At 49.9% G+C, this 19,605-nt stretch overlaps 2 protein-coding genes across 5 annotated transcripts in view; one reads left to right on the forward strand and one right to left on the reverse strand.

Moving 5' to 3' along the window:
• The window catches only part of SLC22A23 (solute carrier family 22 member 23), a 189,745-nt gene extending 181,762 nt beyond the window's left edge, over positions 1-7,983 (forward strand). For 3 of the 4 annotated variants that reach the window (XM_036351009.1, XM_036351010.1, XM_036351011.1), the window contains one exon: positions 4,148-7,983. In XM_036351009.1, the coding sequence (XP_036206902.1) occupies positions 4,148-4,535 (388 nt within the window). In that variant the 3' untranslated portion in view covers positions 4,536-7,983. The remainder of the gene's footprint in view (positions 1-4,147) is intronic. The other variant, XR_004974193.1, reaches the window with a different exon arrangement.
• Positions 7,984-8,984: 1,001 nt separating this feature from the next.
• On the reverse strand, positions 8,985-18,061 carry PSMG4 (proteasome assembly chaperone 4). Its single transcript, XM_036350765.1, has 4 exons — positions 17,767-18,061; positions 13,213-13,288; positions 10,207-10,339; positions 8,985-10,078 (listed from the first exon to the last, which is right to left on the reverse strand). Exons 1-3 carry the CDS (start codon positions 17,938-17,940, stop codon positions 10,218-10,220), a joined length of 372 nt encoding a protein of 123 aa, XP_036206658.1. The 5' UTR covers positions 17,941-18,061; the 3' UTR covers positions 8,985-10,078; positions 10,207-10,217.
• Positions 18,062-19,605: the final 1,544 nt, after the last annotated feature.

Raw genomic sequence — 19,605 nt, forward strand, 5'->3', positions numbered from 1 at the left:
AACCTAAGGAGAAGTGTTTCCCACCCTCCTCACCTCTAAATCACAGGCACTTGCTGTGCCTGAGGCCACACCCTCTGGGGTGGGCTGCTACCTGCAAACACAAAAGGCCATTCCTAATTTAGGGAGAGAAGGGGAGAGAGAAATTTATTATTTTGATTTTGAAACATGACAAAATGGGGGAGACCACCCATTGTCCCACCCATGCACACACAGTTGCCATTCTTAAGTTCTGTTCTTTGAGAAAAAATATTTGCAAGACTCTGCTCTATCCTATCTTTATCATAAAACTGTATGTCTGACTTAAGGTGGCCCTTAGGTCCAGCTGTCCACCTGGAGAGCCCCAACATGCCACCATCTCTACCTGAGTGCCCCTAAGCCCTGTCACCCTCCCGATCCTGGACCGGCCAGCCAGAGGGTGTGATGTAGGACGGCAGGTAGCAAAGGCAGGGTCTCTCCTTCCCTTGTTGGGGACAGTAACGCCCCAGAGAAGGCCTGCAGAGAAAGCAGCACAGAAACTCCCACCCAGGCAGCAGGGTGGAAGGGAGAGGGGAGCCCGGACAGTCTCTGCATTCTCAGGAAGAAAGGTGAGGCCTGCGTGGGCGCCCTTCTAGACTAGAAGTCTGGGGATTTGTATCAACAGGAGGCCCCAGGTGGAACAGTTTTGGAGTTTTTCCTAACAGCTTTATTGAGGCATAATTAACATACCATAGCATCCATGTACTTTTAGTAAATAGTGCAATGACAGTGCAAGCCTCACCACAGCCTAGTTACAGAACATTTTCCCCAAAAGTTCCTCATGGTCCTTGCAGTCTCCCTCCCACTCCCAGAGCCAGTCAGCCACTCGCCTGCTTCCTGTCTCTATAGATCGGCCTTTTTTTGGACATTTCCTATAAATGGATTCATACAGTCACCTAGTGTGGTTCTAAATTCACCCATGTTCCTTTTTTATCACGGGTGCTATTCCACTGTATATGACAGACCACATTTTGTTTCTTTAGTCACCAATTGGACAATGGAATTCTGTCCAATTTTTGGATGTTATGAATAATGCTACAATGAACATTCGCTGGTACATTTTTGGGTGGACACAGGTTTTCATGTTGCATAGGAGGGTGCAATTGTTGGATCATAAAAATTTATACTTAACTTTTTAAGAAATTGCTAAGCTTTTCCACAGTGGCTACACCATTTTTCTTTCCTACCAGCCATATGAGGCTTCTAGTTTCTCTGCATCCTCACCAACACATGTTATTGTCTGTCTTTCTGATTATAGCCATCCTAGGGGTGTGAAATAGTATCTCATTGTGGTTGTGATTTGCATGTCTCCAAATGTACTCATTGGATGTCTTATGGTTTCTCTGGAGAAATGTCTATTTAATTCTTTGGCCAGTTTTTTAAATTGGGTTATTGTAAATATGTCTCTCTTCTCAGCATCCAGCGCGGCTAGAGAGCGGTCCAGTTCCTGAGTAGGGGCGGCTGGGGATTGGGAAAATGAAAGAAAGACACAGACACAGAGGTGGAAGGAAAAAGCTGGGGCCGGGTGGGACCACTGTCCTCTGATGATGAGACAGGGACAGAGACGTGACCCAGAGCGGATACAGCGTATTTATTTTATACAGCAAAAAAACAGGAAGTTTTACTAAAAGTTAAGACAAAGGAGATTATGTCCATTCTTGGGTGGGCCCGAGTCGAATTCATTCCTGGTTCTTGGCTGGATTTAAATAACAAGACCCACCCCCTGGCACCTGGACTAAAGGTCAGCTGACAACACTCCTGCCTTTTGGCAAAGGACATGTTTCCAGAATGTGGCTTTGCCGACACCACTGGCTTCAGCTGACAATAATTAAAGAAATGCCCATGTGCCTTCCTAGGTGCTCTCTACAGGTTATCTTTTTACTGAGAGCTCTTTATATGTTCTGGATTCAAGTCCTTTATCACATATGCTTTGTAAACATTTTCTCCCAGTGTATGGTCTATCTTTTCATTTTCTTAAGAGTGTCTTTTGGAGGACAGAACTTTTAAAGTTTTTTAAAGTCCAGTTGACCATATGTTCCTCTTATGTATCCTGCTTTTTTCCTCTTATGTATCGTGCTTTTGTTGTCATGTGTAAGTAATGTTTTTCCTAAAAAAAATATGTTTTCCCTTTTCTTCTAGAAGTGTTATAGTTTGAGCCCTTATATTTAGGACTGTGACCCATTTATAGTTCATTTCTGTGTTCGCTGGGCAGCAAAGGTCCGACTTTATTCATTTGCACGTGGATATCTAGTTGTCCCAATGCCACTTGTTGAAAAGACTGTCTCTTCCCTGTTGAATTTGCCTTTGTCAGAATCAGTTGATCATGAATGTAAGGGTTTATTTCTGAACTGTCAATCCTGTTCCCTTGACCTATCAATACACCAGCACCACATTGCCTTAGTTACTGTAGCTTTATAGTAAGTTTTGAAATTGGAAAAGTCAGTTCTTGATTTTGTTATTTTTCAGAATTGTATTAGCTATTTTGAGTCCTTTACATTTTCATATAATCTTGAGATCAGCTTATCATTTTCTGCAAAAATAAAAGTCATCTTGGAATTTGATAGGGATTGTGTTGGATCAATTCAGAAAGAATTGCTATCTTAACAATATTGAGTCTTCCAATCCATGAACATGGAATGTCTTTCCATTTTTTAAAATCTTTTAAGTTTTTCTCAGCTGCATTCGTTGTATAGCTTCCAGCACACAAGTCTTGCATTTCCTTTGTTATTTATGTCTAAGTATTTTACTCCTTTGATGTTATCGTGACAGGAATTCTCTTAATTCCATCTTCAACTTGTTGGTTGCTAGCATGTAGGCACACAGTTGACTTTTATAGGTTGATCTTGTACCTCATGTCCTTGAAGGTCAGTATTTTTGTGAGTTAGAGGCACCTACAGTGTCACCAAGGGAACCACAGGTCCTTGGGAGCTCCCAGCCCTGTGTCCTACACGCTACAGGGGCCTACCCTTGCACCCCTCTTTGCCTCATGAGCACATCCAAGAGTAAAGGTCAGTTCACTGAAGGGCAGTACCTAACTCTTGACCAGGTCCATTTGAAAGTTATTTAAACCAACTGAAATCTGAACTCCTGGACCTTCTGCCTACTGGTCTGCATCTGCTCTCTGAGGTGAGGCAAACGTTTGCATTTCCCCTGAGACGAGACCGCCTCGCCCGGCCCCTTCCCTGTGGCCCCAGAGCTCTGAGACCAGCCAACCGTCTGTCCTGTAAGTGAGGGCCCAGTGGACAGTAGGACCATTGCCTCCTGTCACCTGAACACCATGGTCCTCTTTACTGCAGCCTAGCACTGCACCTCTTTCTTGGTGTCCACATAACACCTTCTCCCCAGAAATATATCTTTACGCCCAAATAGCCATTAATTGGAGGTTTGATGGGTTTTCCTGCTGCTGTGTATCTACAATGCCTTTGGAGTGTTTGGTAGGTCTCCTCCTGTGGCAGAGGAGTGGAGGCAAGTGGCTCAGGCTCCAGGCTTGTCCTGTGCTATCTGAGCTCAGTGCGGTGGGAACGTCTCCGTCAGTGCATGGCTGCCGGAACAGCCTTTCCCAGAGACGGGACACTCCCATTGGTGGGGTGCAGAATGATTCTAGGAAATACATGGGACTCGACAGTAAATAACATCAACTCACAGCGAGAAAATACTGTTTTCTAAGTGTCTTCAAATCTCTGATTGTGGCAAAGAGCAAGTCTGCTAGTGTCAGTATGTCTTTAACACCTTTAACCCTTGGCAATCCAACCAGCTCCCCTGCTACTTTTCTAAATGAAGAGCAAGCCATGGGAAAATAGCAGAACTTAATACTACTCTCTTTTTCACTGTATGTACATTATTCATGGCAAGGGATAGTTTTCCACTTACAGTGACATTATAAAGTTGTCTTTCAAATTAAATGAGGCAAAGTATTAAATGAATTAGAGGTAGTGTACAGGTGGCCCAGATGAAGGTGGTTTGGGATATCCTACAAGGGGGATGCACCACAGGTGGGGGGCATGCCGGGTGCCCACGCCCCAGCCAGGCCACGGGGTCTGCCGTGACCTTGCCATGTCCACACTCTGGGAGCCACAGCGCCAGGCGCGTGGGTGGCCGTGGACACTAACCTCGGTGCTCGGCCCTCCTGCAGGTGCGGCGGGCTGGGGCTGGTGTTGGCCAGCGCAGGCTTCGGCATGCTGACGGCGCCCATCATCGAGCTGCACAACCAGAAAGGCTACTTCCTGCACCACATCATCTTCGCCTGCTGCACGCTCATCTGCATCATCTGCATCCTCCTGCTGCCCGAGAGCCGGAACCAGAGCCTGCCCGAGAGCCTCTCCAATGGGGAGCACTACACGCGCCAGCCGCTCCTGCCGCACAAGAAGGCCGAGCAGCCGCTGCTGCTCACCAACGCGGAGCTCAAGGACTACTCGGGCCTCCACGATGCCGCGGCCACGGGGGACGCGCTGCCCGACAGCGCCGCCGCCAACGCAGCCAACGGCCTGCGGTCCTGCGGCTCTGCGCGCGGCCTGCCCTGAGAGACCTGGGCCCGTGGGGTGGCTGCGCGCAGGGTCACCGAGGGACCAGACATGTGGCTGCGAGCACACGTGGCTCTGCCGGGCTCACCGGGCACCGACGCCGCGGGAGCACAGGACCTTCGCTGGTGTGGGGGGATTCTTTCCAAAACGCTAAGGATCGTGTGAGGAAGCAGACTCTTTGGAAATAAGACTTTCTTTTCTGCCATTAAATGTTTGTATTTATTTTGGTCATTTTTACGAGAAGCACTTTATTCCCTTTCCTCTCACTGATCTTGAAATAGAACCACCCCCTTTGAAAGAGGGACCTAGTCTCCCGCCGGCAGCAGCCAGATGCCCCCAGGGCTGCCAGCTGTGCGCAGACACCACGTGAGCAGTTCAGACTGCGCCATGCTGACATGTAAACAATGAGGTGTCCGCCAGAGAGGCTGATGGTCTGAAAGGTTTTGTGTTTGTAGGGTGTGAGCTTCTGGTCCATGTTTTGGGAGAAAGCAGCTCACGAATGTCATTAAAACCAGCTTAATCTTTCCTTCAAGATCATGCTTTTGTACTGGATGCTGGAAACTCTTTGGGGAAAAGCTTCAACATGTCACCACAAATCGTAAATGACCCGTGGCAGTGTTGCCAGTTTTCTAACGCAAGTTTGCCTGGTTCAGTTCACGACTAGATGCGCTGAGGTGTAAGGCATTTAGCATTAATGCTTTCTCAGATTCAGCTCCGGGGGAAAAGCTCCCTCCATCAGCTTTTCCAGCACTACCTGAAAACACGCTACTTTCTGATGGGAAACCAATGGGACAAGAACTGAAATAGAGGACTAAGGCAAACCCACAGAGGGTGGGTGCTCTCCCAAAGACAGCGCATGCACATCTGGAGCACACCACACGGCATCACCAGCTTGGATGACTGTCCGCTCCCACTGATTTCACGCTGAGACTGCAAACCTGTGGGAGCCGGTCCCCCTCATGCCTGCCTTTGCCTGCTTCCTGCTTCCTCCCCCTTCCCTCAGCACAGAGGTGGGGTTTGGGGCAAGCAGTGGGATGCTCATAGGTTAGTCCAACTGACCTCCTGCCTCTCTTAAAGCTTCAAGACCCATTGAGAGGAAGCAATAACTCCCCAAAGTTCAACTCCCATCTCCAATAGCCAAGGGTTGTCACTGACTTCATTGCTTGTCCCAGACAGTGCAGGCTTCCTCGTCCCTTTCACATCAGGCATTCTCACCTGTCTGAGGGTGTTTCAGAGGAAGCTTGGAGGGCCTCCGCAAGGACACGCCGGGGGGCCACTAAGGAACAAGCTTCATTGGCGCAGGCAGGCGCCCCCTTGAGCAACATAGGCACCTGATTTTCCAGACAGCCTGGGTCCTTTCTAGGATTGTCCACCCACCCCACCCCCCACTTTGTGACATGTGTCTTTGTCATGGGCTGTGTTTTCCCCAGGAAATCATAGTCTCGGGCCTGTGACTTAGGTGACCTCCAACTGACAGTTGCTAGAACTCAAAGGGCCTGAAAAGGGGTTGGCTTAACTTCCCTTTCTCCCCTTCTAGCTCTCTACCTGGCCTGTTTCTTACTGTCTCCGCCCACCACTCCCCTCTGAACCTGGTGGACTTCAATAGGAACTGGTGACTTGATAAAAAAAAATATGGTGAGGAGGTGAAACTTGCAAGTGTATGTGACTCCAGTGACTAAACTGTACTTTCTGTCGAATCAACGGGGTCTGGAGTCTCCAGCCGCGTCCAAGGGCCGCTGCCTAGGAAGAAGGCCACCTGGCCAGTCTCCCTATTTCAAGCCCCACTCATCCTCACCTCTCATCTCTTAGGTCACTTCTGTTCCATGTTTCCATGTGAGTCTACATTCACCTTACTTTACAAAGGCCTTTCTTTACAAACGTGCAGCCTCCGCGTGCCAAACTTGTTGAATACCTTCTGCCTTTTATAGAGTACTTGCGACAAGCCACCTGGCAGCAAGACCCATTAATCCAGGACATGACATATGCAGCCGCCAAGCTCCTGAGCAGTTGAGGAAGGTGGGTAGGAGCCAGTGAGGTCCTGGGTCTGCACCTGGCCAGGTGTATGTCTGCATCACCCCAGCACCAGGGCACCTTGCAGTCCCCTTACTGTACTACGGAAGTATTGTAGCATTCTCTCACTGATCGCAGAGGCCTCCCTTAAAATGTGATGGAGCTGCAGAGTGCTGCCGGTAATCTCTAGGAAGGCGGAGGGAAGGCACAGCACTTACAAACTCCTGTTCCTCTTCAGGGTTAGGCTGAGCTCCTCTTCTGTTGCTGGGTTAGCTTAAGAATATCTGAAGCTCTTAAGGAACACCTTTATCAAATGTAGCCAAAGCAGAAAAGCTTCCCTGTGGGCTGAGCCCTGTGAAATTCCACACCAAGTGGGCAAGGAGGCCAGGGCCCACTGAGCCTGACACACGTCCAGTCCCGCCTTGCTCTGCATGGGAAGGGGCTGCAGCCACCAGCTCCCTAGCACCTATTGGTCAAGCTTGGACTCCTCAGTCCTATTTCCTTCGTGGTCAGTAGGGAAACAGTTCACAGACACCTGCCATTTCAAGTCCACTTTCCCATCACCTCCTACCCGCCCAGGGAGTCACCTCCAGGTATGTGCTGCAGCCACTCTCCTCCACCAGCCACTCTTGCATCCTGCTATCCTATCGGGGAGCTGTAACCCCTTTCAATAAGTTATGCACAAATGTGAACGCCTGAGGCAGGGCTGGACAGCTCTTCATCTGTTCTTTTCCAGAAGTCAATCAACTCAGAGCAAGTACCCTAAGTACTAGCACCCAAGTCAAATAGGGAAAAGTTTTAAATCTTTTGTTTTCTAAAAGAGTATAATTACTTGCAACTAGAGGAAAGGGGCTGGTAAGTTGTTTTGGCCACAGAACAGAAAGCAAAAATGGACGTCGTAAAGGAAGTACTGCACTCAAACAATACCACTTCCTAGAGCCAAACAAGAAATGACTGAAGTGCCATTAAATGAATTGTGACCATCGCACCTCCCAGCCCCTAGGTGGCGCACGCGCGCGCGCACGTGCTGGGGAAAGCCCACGCTTCACTTTCAAAGGATGCCTCGCTTTGCTGTAGTGTTTTGGAAAAGCAGCAGTGTGTTCTGTCCAGTGGGGATATTCCCTCTGTCCTTTCTGCCGCCCCAACATTTGAGGTTCCTAGTCAGAACCGTGTTACTGCACATCCACCGGGCTCACTCTGGAGGTGCTCATTCATAGCACAAGCCTATCGAGTTCTGAACTGTGTCGTTCAAAGATAATGTCTGCATGATGTCACATCTGTTGTACCTTTGAGGAAAATTTGTATGTAAATGTACAGAAATAAAAATGTTGCCCCATTAACAAATTTCCTCTGGAATGTCTTCCCTACCTCATCTGATGGTATCCAATGAAGGGCATTTCATGACCATTGACTACAAGTAATAAAAACTCTTTATTCAGACCTTGCTGAGTCCCTGTCTTAGCGCCTCTGTGAACCGAGTCTTCACTCGGCCTGGGAGGGGTGGGTGGCCCTCATCTGCTTGCAGAGTCCTGGTCTTAAAGGCAGGCAGAGGCAGAGAGGATTAAACACAGACTGTTTATTCAGGGCCAGTCTAAACCACCTGAGAAATGGGGCCATCAGTAAATTTGAGAGTTCTTTTCTCTTGTGTATTGATGTCCTGCTAATCTGTGACCTGCAAGTTCCCAGAAAGGTTGAGAAATGATTATCTGACACTGTGATTCTATAAGGAAAGACTGATAACCAAAACCTTCTTCTCTAATGTAGTATTTTTTCACAAGAAAACAATGTTTCTTTAATAAAGTTTTATACCAAACTCTTCTCTCCATAGCCCTGATTTTGTGTTACTTACTCTTCCTAGAGAGGGTGCCCACTGAGCTCTCAGCTCGGTGACACTGGCTGAGGCCTGGGCGGCTAGCACAGGAAGTCTGCTAAGGAGGGAACATCTTAAACCCCACACCTACTGCTCTGAAATGCCTTTATGTCCCAGCCACAATGTCACCACCCCCGGCTGCTTACCCCGGGCTCAATGCTTTTACCACTGCATGAAGTGTTAGAGCCCTGGACTACCAGCCTCCAATGACAAAACGGGTCCGGGTGGGCTCCAAAGACTAGCAAGTGTTTGGCCAGTGGTCCTCTGGCTTGCCTGTGCTGAGCACCTGGGAGCTTTTCAACCCAACGCCTGGACCCCAGGCCATCAGCGTCTTGGGCAGGGGGAGGCGTAAGCAGCCTGTGAGAACTCCCCCACAGATGTGAATGTGAAGCCAAGCTTTGGAGCCACTGACCCAGGAAATACTGTCCTTTGGGAAAAGGAGTGAAAAAACAAGCAAAATGTGTAGCATATGGTACTGAGTCGGTGCTTTCCTGAGCAGGAGGCAAGGGTCATTTCTTTCCTGGGTTCTTGTCCAGGTAGATTCAAAGAATAAGGCCACAGACAAAAGGTGGTAGATGAAAAGGTGGAAATTTATTGGAAACAAGTACAAACTCCCACGTAGGGAGGAGGGCCCCAAGGGGTAGCCCACTAAGCTCCTTCTTCCTAAGGATTATAAAGGCTGCAGTTCTTTGTTTCTTGTTGCTGCCTTCCAACTGGTCACTATATCAGCTTCAAAGCTCAAAACCCACATGGTGCCCCCCTTTAATTCTCCCCCTTCAGTGGTGGAATTCGCTATCTCCTGTGAAAATCTGTTCCTTCTCCCATTTGTCAGCATTTCTCTATCTCTGTGGAAGTCTGTTTCCTCTTTCTCCCCATACCCTGTGGCTTTTCCCTGTCTTCTGTGAATGGATGTCTTCTCCCTTATCCGGTGGCACCTTTTATTCTCTGTGAATATATGCCTTTTGGCAGCTCCAAGTCCACAACCAACTATGTCTTCCTCCCGCATGGACCCCCTAATTCCTAAAACTCCCTACACTTGCCTATTTTACCCCTAAAAACTCCTTTCAGTACTAAAAAGATTAGAATCTACTTCAAGTGGTAGGCAGAAAAAGGCTAAGGATTAAAGATGACCAAAACAGGTACTTGGGACTTGGGGGGGAAAAGAGAGAGAGAAGGAGAAGGAAAAGACAATGGGAACAGGAGGGCAAGCATTTGGATCCACATGTAGATAAAGCCATAACTGACTCTTCATTGCCATTGCACTTATAGTTTGCAAAGTATTTCTGTGCAGTTAATCCTGGCACTAACCCAGCAGAATGAAGATCATTCCCATTCTGTAGGTGAGGAAACAGGGCCCAGAGAAGTGAGAGACTTCACCAAGACCACAAGTCTAGTGAGCCGTGCGGAGCGGGGCTCCGACCCAGGTCCGAGGGTGAGCACAGCAGAGAGACGTGCCAGGGAAGGCTTATCATCTCCCATTTTAACTGGGAATGGACACAACAGAGTCACAACGAATTTAACCCTTCAGTCTTTTTAGCCCCCTTCACAACAAAATCCCATCTGAACCCCTTTTCTCCATCATTGAGCAGTCACAAGGCAACTACTGCCCATTTTGCTTTTCTTCTTCCCAGGTTTGATCAATGACAGCCTTTTGGACCACAGTCTGGTGAGGAAGAAGAAGAATAAATAAGATTAACCCTTTAAAGACAAAATGTAAACACATTAACCTGGTGACAGTGGAATTCAACTCATTTATTTAAATGTATATTGTACATAGTTAGAAATTCTCACTTCCGCCTCAGCTAGAACTTTTCCGGAAAAGCCTCCATTTCTTCCTTGATCCTGTTTTCTACAAGTAATGCGAAGTTATTGTCTGTATTTTGTAGGTTATAGCTGACAAACACCTGCTTGTTGGTCTTCCGGGCTAAAAAGAGAAAACACATTGACACAGCCATGACTGAAATATCTAAGACTCTGTGCCTCGGGCGGACCTTACAGCTGAGCAATACGGGGGGGGAAAGACAACGGGCTTTCAGGGGGAGGAGAAAGTTCTGGTTTTTATGACCTCAGAGGCAGCTGCTGCAAATGCAGACTAAAGTCTTTGGGACCGTTCTAAGTCTCTAGAACAGTGGCTCTTCAAGTGTGGTCCCCACAGCAGCAGCATCCCCGGGGAACTCATCAGAGACACACATGCTCAGGCCCCACCCCCAGGCCAACGGGATCAGAAAGGCTGGGCTTGCGGCCAACACTGATGTCCACAGACCTCCAGGGATCCGGATACTAATGTTTAAGAACCACTGTTTGTTTCACTTTTCAAAAAACACCAATAATCCTACATTTCTCCATTTCTGTGTGTACCCACGCAGATACACACGCACATGCATATTTATATGTGTGGGCAAATACACATACACACACAAATATCTAATTTTCAATTTGATGTTGGCTATGTTTGAGCCCCTTTCTGCAGAACAATAGTAATTAAGGTGTACAGCTCCAACTGCAGAAATCAATATGAAAGATGAGACAAGACATCCTGAGGACAGCCGGGCAGCAAGTCTAAATCAGCTAAATAGTATAACTGCACCAGAGCTGGGGCCTCCTCCCTCGGCCTCACACCACACACAGGGCGGTTACAGACTCCTCCCCACAGAGGCACGCATCCACACTCCCATCCCACGGACTTCAGATGACCACGCCAACCCAGCATCAAAGGCAGAGAGGTGGTCAGGAGAGGTGAGACTGGGATACCGGCCCAGCCTGCCCTCATTCAGAGGGCGGGAAATTCCCTGTCCACCAGAAGGGCTGCTCTGATTCCAATCTAATTGCTAAGACAGGGTCTTACAGGGAGCAAGACTGTGCCCGCCGCATTGTCTGCCCATCAGACCCAGCCAGCGCTGCCCTCCAGAGCCACACAAGGGGGGTTCTCATCCACACCGCAGCCTCCAATGCTTCCAGGGTTACCCTGAACCCTCTATCATCTCTTTTCTCACTTCTTTTCATCTGTTTGGGACCCTGCTCTCTTCTCATTACCCCTTCTAGACAAAGCCCCCAACATTTGCGCAAACTAAAAAAGAAAAAGAACCTGCCCTGGCCAGTGTTGTTCAGTGATTAGAGTGTCAGCTGGGGCACCTAAGGATCTCGGGTTCAATTCCCAGTCAATGGCACAAACCTGGGTTGCAAGTTTGATCTCCGGCCCCAGTTGGGGCACCTGTGGGAGGCAACCAATTGAAGTATGTCTCTCACATCAAAATCTCCCTCTCTCTCTCCCCACTCCCTTCCACTCTCTCTAAAAAGAAAAAAATCCTCAGATGAAGATTAATAAAACAAAAAATCAAAAGAACCCTATTTTTTTTGCATACAAACTACTATTAGCCCTCCATCTCAAGGACACATCTTCCTTTTTGGCACAAAAAACATGGCGCACCAAATGCGTGCCCACCACCCTGCACTACCAGTCTGTCATCCACACTGTGGTGACCCACCAGTTTTCTGGCCCAGAACTATGAACACCCTCATCTTCACTGTGTCGGGCAGGCACACAGTGGTCTGTGACATGAATGTTACCCCTTAAACACTGGCAATACCCAGTGAAACATGTGGAACAGTCATGTCTTCAACCTACTTTCACATGGTTCAGTAAAAACAATGACGTGAACATAGGAACAGTAACAACTGGGAATCTGGGTGGGGGCTAAACAGGAATGCTGGAGCTAAGCAGGAATGTTCTGTATTTTTTCTTGCAACTTTTCTATAAATTTAAAATTACCTTCTAATACGAAGTTACCAAACAACTTACTAGTCAGGTTTCTCTAATTTCAGGCTAAAGAAAAGGTACAGTGATGTTCCCAAAATGCTGCAGCAGCTACCCTCGTGGCCTCACCCTGTCATGCTCAGAACTGTGTGGCGAGTCTAGAATGGCCTCTCCTCAACCTGCCCCTGGCACCTGTGTGCCACCTGAACTGTGTGGGTGTTCTGTTTACCAGGGTGCCTTCCATACTGACTTGTTTCCACTTTTCAGGGATTAAGTGGATAGAACTGTCAATACCAATAAAACACAGGGGCTGGGCCCCATCCACTGCACACGCCCAGCACCAGTACATCTGAACCAGCTGGGAACACTGGTGATCACGAAGACTGAGCGGCCACAGAGGCGGCCCTACTGTTCAAGGCCCTGGCACCTGGATGGCCAGGTGACCGCGCACACTGGCCGAGGCGGCACACATGCTGTCCTCACCCGGACTGCCTGGGTACTTACAGAAGTGTGTCTGGGGTGTGGGAGAGAGGGAACCTTCAGCTTCAGGCTCTTGCTTCACACCCACCCTTCACCACACTGAGGCCAGGCCAGTCTCCCTCTGAACGCTGACGGCATCCGGGAGTGTAGGACAGTCCCTCCTGCAGGGGCTGGCTCACTGCTCCACGGGCTCCACTGACTCCCAGAGCCCAGGAGGCTCCTGCAGCACTGCCCTCGGCACAGTGGCGCCCTTCACACTCGCCCGCACCAGAAGTAACGTGCTTACAGAAGGACCTGAGTCACCCGTCCCTCATAAGCTTGGGCAGCAGCCAGGGCACGACATGGGAGTCCCCTAGGCACAGGCTGATCTGAGACAGTGGTGGGACCATGTGATAGGGATGTGCCTCCTAAAGGAGACACAATACACCAAGGTCTGGGCTTACTCTGCCGTGATGAGTTGATTTATCTCTTGACATAAAGATTCACCTCTAAAGTGACTTGCCTCACGATTCCACACAGCGAGGCCCCATCTGGCCGCACCTGCAGCCGCTATGGGTACGTACCTAAGCGCTGGGCAAGGCCAGTGGAGGTCGTGTCCGAAGTGTCTCCGAGGAGAGAGGTGGACACAGGGATGGAGTCCTGAAAGGAAAACAGAGAGTGCGATGCGGCTTCTCCTCAGCTGAACTTCTGCCACTGCTGAGTCTTCACGCGGGCGGCAGTGGAGGTACTGGGAGGTCAGACACATCGGCCAAGAGGAGAAGGCCTGGCATCGGTGTCAGCAGCCAGGCGGCTGGCCCTCTACGCTATGAGCTCACACAGCGGGAGAGATGAGGAGCAGCCACCTGACACTGGCATCGCCGTGCTGACGATAGTTCTAGGAGTTGTTTCACACTAAGGGCGTGGTTTAGTGCTGGAAATTCCAAAGCATGCTGACGGGCAACATCACAACCAAGATGGAAGAAAACAAGATATTAAGGCCAGAGCTAAAAGGAGGCTATCGGAGTCTGGGTGCCACGTGCCTGCGGGCCCTCACCCTGGCAGCCAGCAGCAGAGGAGGCAGGACACCTACCTCCTCACCTGACGGAGAACCACAGCTCCATTCCCCGAAGGGTGTCTGGGCTCTTCAAGTGCACAAAGGCCCCGTGACTCTGCAAAAGGGCACCAGCCATCAGTGTCCAAATAATGAAAATAAAAACTTCTGGCTATACTTGGTCAATTCTCATTTCAGATAAGAAGCCATAAAACTAAAGATAAGTAAATGTGGCCCCTTTGAAATCCAAAGATAATCTTACTTTCAATCACAAAATGGAAGTAATTCCCCTTCCCATTAAAAAGGCCTCGCTGAAAATGAAAAACCCACTGTCTTATAATGCGGCCAAAATTCCTTTTACTGTGTGCAGTGCACAGACCAGAGCCTGCTTCTATCTCCTAAGGGTTCAAGTTATTTCAGTGCAAGAGAGAATTCGTTTAGGTCACAAAAGATGAAAATAAAAACATTCACTTCATGATTTTTCCTTGAGAAAGATACAAAAATGTGATCTTAATGAATTTGCTGTTTACAGATTTCAAGTTCAACATTTTAACTGTTAATAGTATTTACAGTTAAACCTCCTGAAAACAGAAAACCTACCTTAACAGGGTGACCTTTTCTGATCAGAAACAAAACTAAAAACCCACACTGTTACCCTTTTCTCCACTTCATTATTTCTGAAATCGCACTGTGTGAAGCTGATCTCCCAGGTAGACACATGCGTAGACGGCTTTACTGCGGCCAGAGGACCACCTTCCACTCACCCAGGCGCATCCTAGTTCTCTGAGCACAAAGGGTCCCCCACCCCATCTCCCCGGTCCCAAGCCGCTTCCCTCCTGCCGCTGGGGCCCTGCAGCTTCTCTGGCATCACACAGAGCTGCTGGCTGCAAGGCAGGCCAGCTGGACGAGCAAAAGTTGTATGGTTTTGTTTTACATAGTCTAGTCTTACATGTGGGGATTTTGGGGAAGGGAAGAGGGAGAGACCTCACAGACCCTTTGGAGCCGTCCCCGGCTCATGGGCCAGTAAATGTTTTCTAAGAAGGGCCAGATGGTAGGCAGACAGTTTAGTTTTTATAGACAACTGCTCAACTCTGCCATCGGAGTGCAAAAGCTGTCAGACCCTATTAAGGATGGGCATAGCTGTGTTCCAATAAAACCCTAACACAAAAGGAGACGCGAGCCAGCCCGCAGGCTGCGGTGTGCGAGCCCCGGTCCACTGGAACCTCGTTTCCCTGCCCTAAGCTATGGCCTACACCTCTTCTCTCCAGCTGGCCCAGTCCTCTGCCCCTGGAGGACAATGCCTAGGCACACTGTGGCCAGTCAATGGGAGTGGTTCTTTTTCCTTTTCCCCAATCTTGATGTTAGGTGACTTTCCAGCTGAACAAATACACCCCACTAAGAGCTATGGCTAGCAAGTGGTGAGACTACCATGGCTGCCCACAGCCGGAGCCTTGAAACCGATTCCAGGAATCGATGCCTGGTCTTACCCCATGGACCCACACCTTAGGGTTAGGAAAGAAGGTGAAGTGGCTCCAGGGCACCATGTTCTCCAAACACAGAGCACAGCCCATAACCCCCTGCCCCTCTGTGTGAAGCTGGCTCTCTTCCTCTCCTCCAATGAAGGAAGACCTGGAATTGCCACCTGCCCAAAGGCCCACCTGCTGGTACCCACTGGAAATGAAAAAAAAGAAAACACACCAGAAAAAGAACAGCGAGAAGGAAAAGCCTATGAGAAGGGCAGCCAGAGGGAAGAGGGATACTGTATGAGGCCCATCCAGAGGCTGTCTCCTTCCCAAAGCTTTGCCCAGCTCCTGCCTGACGGCTCACTCCTCTCATTTCCCACCATCCCTGGGGCCCCTCAGAGGTTACCATTCTTATTGCCTGGCTGCCTGGGGTTACTGTCAGTCCCCTCTAGCAAAAGGAGAATTCCCCAAGGGTTCCTCACGCATTCATTCAACAAGAATTTAACAAGCAGCTTGTCATAAAACAGACAAACCCCAATACCCACAAAACTGCAGAGGGAGCAACAGCTGGGGGCATGCCAGTGTGCCAGAGCAGCCAAGGGGCCAGGGAGCGGGCAGGGAGGAGGCCCCGCAGGGGCGCTCTCCCAGGTAACAGGGCCTGGAGGGTCACTGTAAAGTCTCTGGACTGCGCTCTGAGTTTCTTTCTGGAAAGGTCTGGAGGAAGGGAATGGCAGTATCTAACTGCAGGCACTGTTGTGGGTTGAACTGTGTCCTCCAAAAAGTTATGTCCGTGTCCTAACCCCTTGTACCTGTGTATGGGACTTCATTTGGAAATAAGGTCTTTGCAGGAATAATTAAAATGTAAGTTAAGACGAGGTCTCACTGGAGTAGGGTGGACCCTTAATTTATTATGACTGATGCCCTTATAAGAAGACACACAGAGGCACTCGGAGAAGAAGGCCACATAACACTGGAAGCAGAGACTGCAGTGATGAGGCCACAGCTGAGGAACACCAAGGACTGCCAGCACACCAGAAGGTGGCATGGCCCCTCCCTTGGAGCCTCAAGGAGCCAGCCCTGACAACACCTTGATGGCAGACTTCTGGCCTCCAGAACTGAGAGAACAAATCTCTGTTGTTATAAGCCACCTAGTTTGTTACAGCAGCTCTAAGAAACTAATACCGAAAGAAGGGGGCGGGGGGCGGGGCGGGGGGAGGTAAATCAGCCAAAGAGGGGAGATGCTGCAAGCTTGGCAGGGGTGGCAGAGGTAAGGAGGTGACAGGTGATTAGATTCCCTATGTTGTTTTTTAAGGTGTAGTTGACACAATATTATATTAGTTTCAGGTGTGCAACATAGTGATTTTACATTTGTATACCTTACCATATGATCACCACAATAAGCCTCATCACATACCCATGACTTATGTTATTTTTAAGTGTATTTTTATTTATTTCAGAGAGGAAGGGACAGGGAGAGAGATAGAAACATTAATGATGAGAAAGAATCATTGATCAGTTGCATCCTGCATGCACCACACTGGGGATTGAGCCCGAAACCCAGGCATGTGCCCTGACCGGGAATTGAACTGTAATCTCCTGGTTCACAGGTAAATGCTCAACCACTGAGCCACACCAACTGGGCATGTTTTATTTACTTTATAACAGGAAGTTTGTACCTCTTTTTTAGCTTCACCTTTTTTCACCCATGCCCCACTCCACTCCCTCTGGGACATCAGTTTATTCTCTGTAAGGGCAAGTCTGTTTCTGTTTTGTTCTGTTTGTTCTTTTTGTTTGCTTGTTTTCAGATTCCACATAAGTGAAATCTTACTGTATCTGTCTTTCTCTCTCTGATTTACTTAACAGTGACTCGTCTATGTTTTGACTGACAGCAGGGCTCACAGTCACCGCCATAGGTGTGGAGTGTGGGCGAGGTATCGAGGATAGTCCTCGGGTCCGTGGAGTCGCCGCACAGAGGCGCTGGCTGTGAGAGGGGCAGGGTTAGGGAACAAACAGGTCAAGGGCTTGGTCTTGAATATGCCTATTGTGCCTACGATTAGACTTCCAAGTAAAGACACAGGAGTCTGAAGTTCAGGAAAGAGGTCCGTACTGAAACACATAAATGTCGGTGGGCCAATACAAAGGGGGCGTGAACGCTAAGATGCCACCCCCAGGGCGCGCTGTGACGGGGAGCAGAGGACTCACGATGGAGCCCTCGGACACTGCAACTACAGAGGCGAAGGAGAGATGGAGCCCGCGGGGTGGAGGGGGGGCCCGCGGGGTGGCGGGAGCGCCGGGGAGGGACCCGCCGGAGGTCCCACGTGCTGGCCTGACCGCGCACGGCACCCCTCCGGGTGGTGCTGGTGCGGACCTACCCCGTGCCCCCGACATCACAGGAAGAGCTCGGGAGACCAGCGGCTCACGCCCGCAGGCCTGGAGGAACCGAGCCTGCGGTCTCCTCGACGGGCACCGGGTGCGCGCCCTGAGGCCCCCACGGCGCCAGCCGCCTCGCCGTCCCACCGGCCCAGCCCCGCTCCCGCCACGGGTCCGGCCGCCCAGGGGCCGCCCCCACCGTGTCCCGAGCACCCCTCTCCCGCCTCCCAGTCGCCCCAGCCCTCCGCACTCACGTAGCGGCTGCACATGGCCACGGCCAGGTTGCGCAGGTGCGGCGTGGCCCCCACCCACAGGAAGAGCGAGTCCGTCAGCCGCATGACGTGGAAGTGCACCAGCTGCTCCCACAGCCTCGCGCTGAAGTTGTGCAGGGAGACGTCCCCGCCGGCGGCGGCCTGCGGCCCCTCCATGCCGCCGGCCGCCCGGCCCGCCAGCCCGCGACCCTTCCCGCCGCTGCCGCGGGTCCCGCCAGACCCGAGCAGAAGAGCGCCGAGCGGCCGAGCGCGCCTTCGCTTTCTTCCCCGGGGAAGTGGGCGGGGCCTGGGGCGGGGCCATAGAGGGCGGGGCCTGGGGAGGGTCGGAGGGGCGGGGCCATGGAGGACGGGGCCTGGCAGCCCCCCCCCCCCCCCCCTCGCCTTGCAGACCGAGCGGTGGCCGCGCTGTCCAGCAGGCCTCGCCCGCGCTCCTGTACAGTGTTGGACGCGGGGAAAACCCGCTCTCGTCACTCACAGGGGCAGGGCCGGCCGCCGTGGTTAAGGGAGCCCCGAGCGCCCGCCTGGATTTGCCACTCACGAGCTGGAGCCTGGAGCAGCGTCCTCCCAGGTCGTGACAGGCCAACAAAGACAACCCTGTTTTACTCACTAGCAGCGGTTCTCAACCTGTCGGTCGCGACCCCTTTGGCGGTCGAACGACCCTTTCACAGGGGTCGCCTAAGACCATCCTGCATATCAGATATTTACATTACGATTCATAACAGTAGCAACATTACAGTTATGAAGTAGCAGCGAAAATAATTTTATGATTGGGTCACAACATGAGGAACTGTATTTAAAGGGCCAGAAGGTTGAGAACCACTGCTCACTAGTTCCTTAAGCACTCTGAGAGCACCCAGCATACCATCTGGTTTGGATTATCAAAATCCACCCCCTGCTAGTAGCCCTGTAATTCCAGGGAAGCCTTGAATGTGTATACCCTTTAGAAGGGCAACGATGTTGGGAGAAAGCCTATAAAAAGTTGTTGGGAGGATGGGTAGACAGTTTCAGACCCTCCTAAGCTGTAATTGTGTATAAGCGCGGGCTTTGGACTAATCTTTGAACCTCTCTGAGACTCAGAGACCTCATCTACAACATGGACATAAGAATGGCTACCTCTCAGAGCAGTGGGAAGGGTTATGAGCAAATACATGGAAAGTAGAGGATGGTGGCCATCATCATCCCAGCTGAGGGACCCTTTAATTTTAGTCACTTTGAGACACTACAGAGTTGAAATAAGGAAGCCTTCAGTGTGTTAAGAAGGAAGGTTTGAAAAAAGAAAGAGAGAGAGAAAGACAAAGAAAGAATATTTGTGGAAAAAGCAAACAGGGCCCATTTTGTCAGATTCTGTTACAACTGAGTGTTGGGTTTTAAGTCAGAACTATCACAGTTCTTTAAAAAGTTATACTTTTAAAATCTCTAATAAGTCTAAGTTGATTAAATTAAAAATGTTAAGGGTATTTTTATAAGTTTGTTCTATTTGCTAATTATCAATAATTCAATAGTATAGTTAACTAGAGGCCTGGTGCATAAAATTCATGCACAGGTAGGGTCCCTAGGCCTGGCTGGTGATCAGGGCCGATCAGGTTCCCTGCCTCCCAGCCTCCCTGACTCCAGGTCTCCTGGTAGAACTCCCCAGGGGACTATTTGCATATTAGCCTTTTATTATATAGGATTTTCAGGTCACTTTTTAAACAGTTTTGTTAAGGTATAATTGACATATAATAACTGTGCATTTAAAGTATACAAATCAAAGTTTTGACACATATATAACCCATAAAACCATGGCTATAATCAAAGTGGTGACTGTGTCCACCACCCCCA

Source organism: Myotis myotis, unplaced genomic scaffold (assembly GCF_014108235.1).
Source record: "Myotis myotis isolate mMyoMyo1 unplaced genomic scaffold, mMyoMyo1.p scaffold_m19_p_2, whole genome shotgun sequence".
Classification (NCBI taxonomy): Eukaryota; Metazoa; Chordata; class Mammalia; order Chiroptera; family Vespertilionidae; genus Myotis; species Myotis myotis.

What these genes read in the sequence shown, in the direction of transcription:
- PSMG4 (XM_036350765.1), bottom strand. Translation starts at nt 17,940, where the DNA reads ATGGAGGGGCCGCAGGCCGCCGCCGGCGGGGACGTCTCCCTGCACAAC. An exon ending in TGGCCATGTGCAGCCGCTAC is followed by an intron (nt 13,289 to 17,766) that starts GTGAGTGCGGAG and finishes TTTTCCTTTCAG; the next exon opens with GACTCCATCCCTGTGTCCAC. An exon ending in TGGCCTTGCCCAGCGCTTAG is followed by an intron (nt 10,340 to 13,212) that starts GTACGTACCCAT and finishes TTCTCTTTTTAG; the next exon opens with CCCGGAAGACCAACAAGCAG.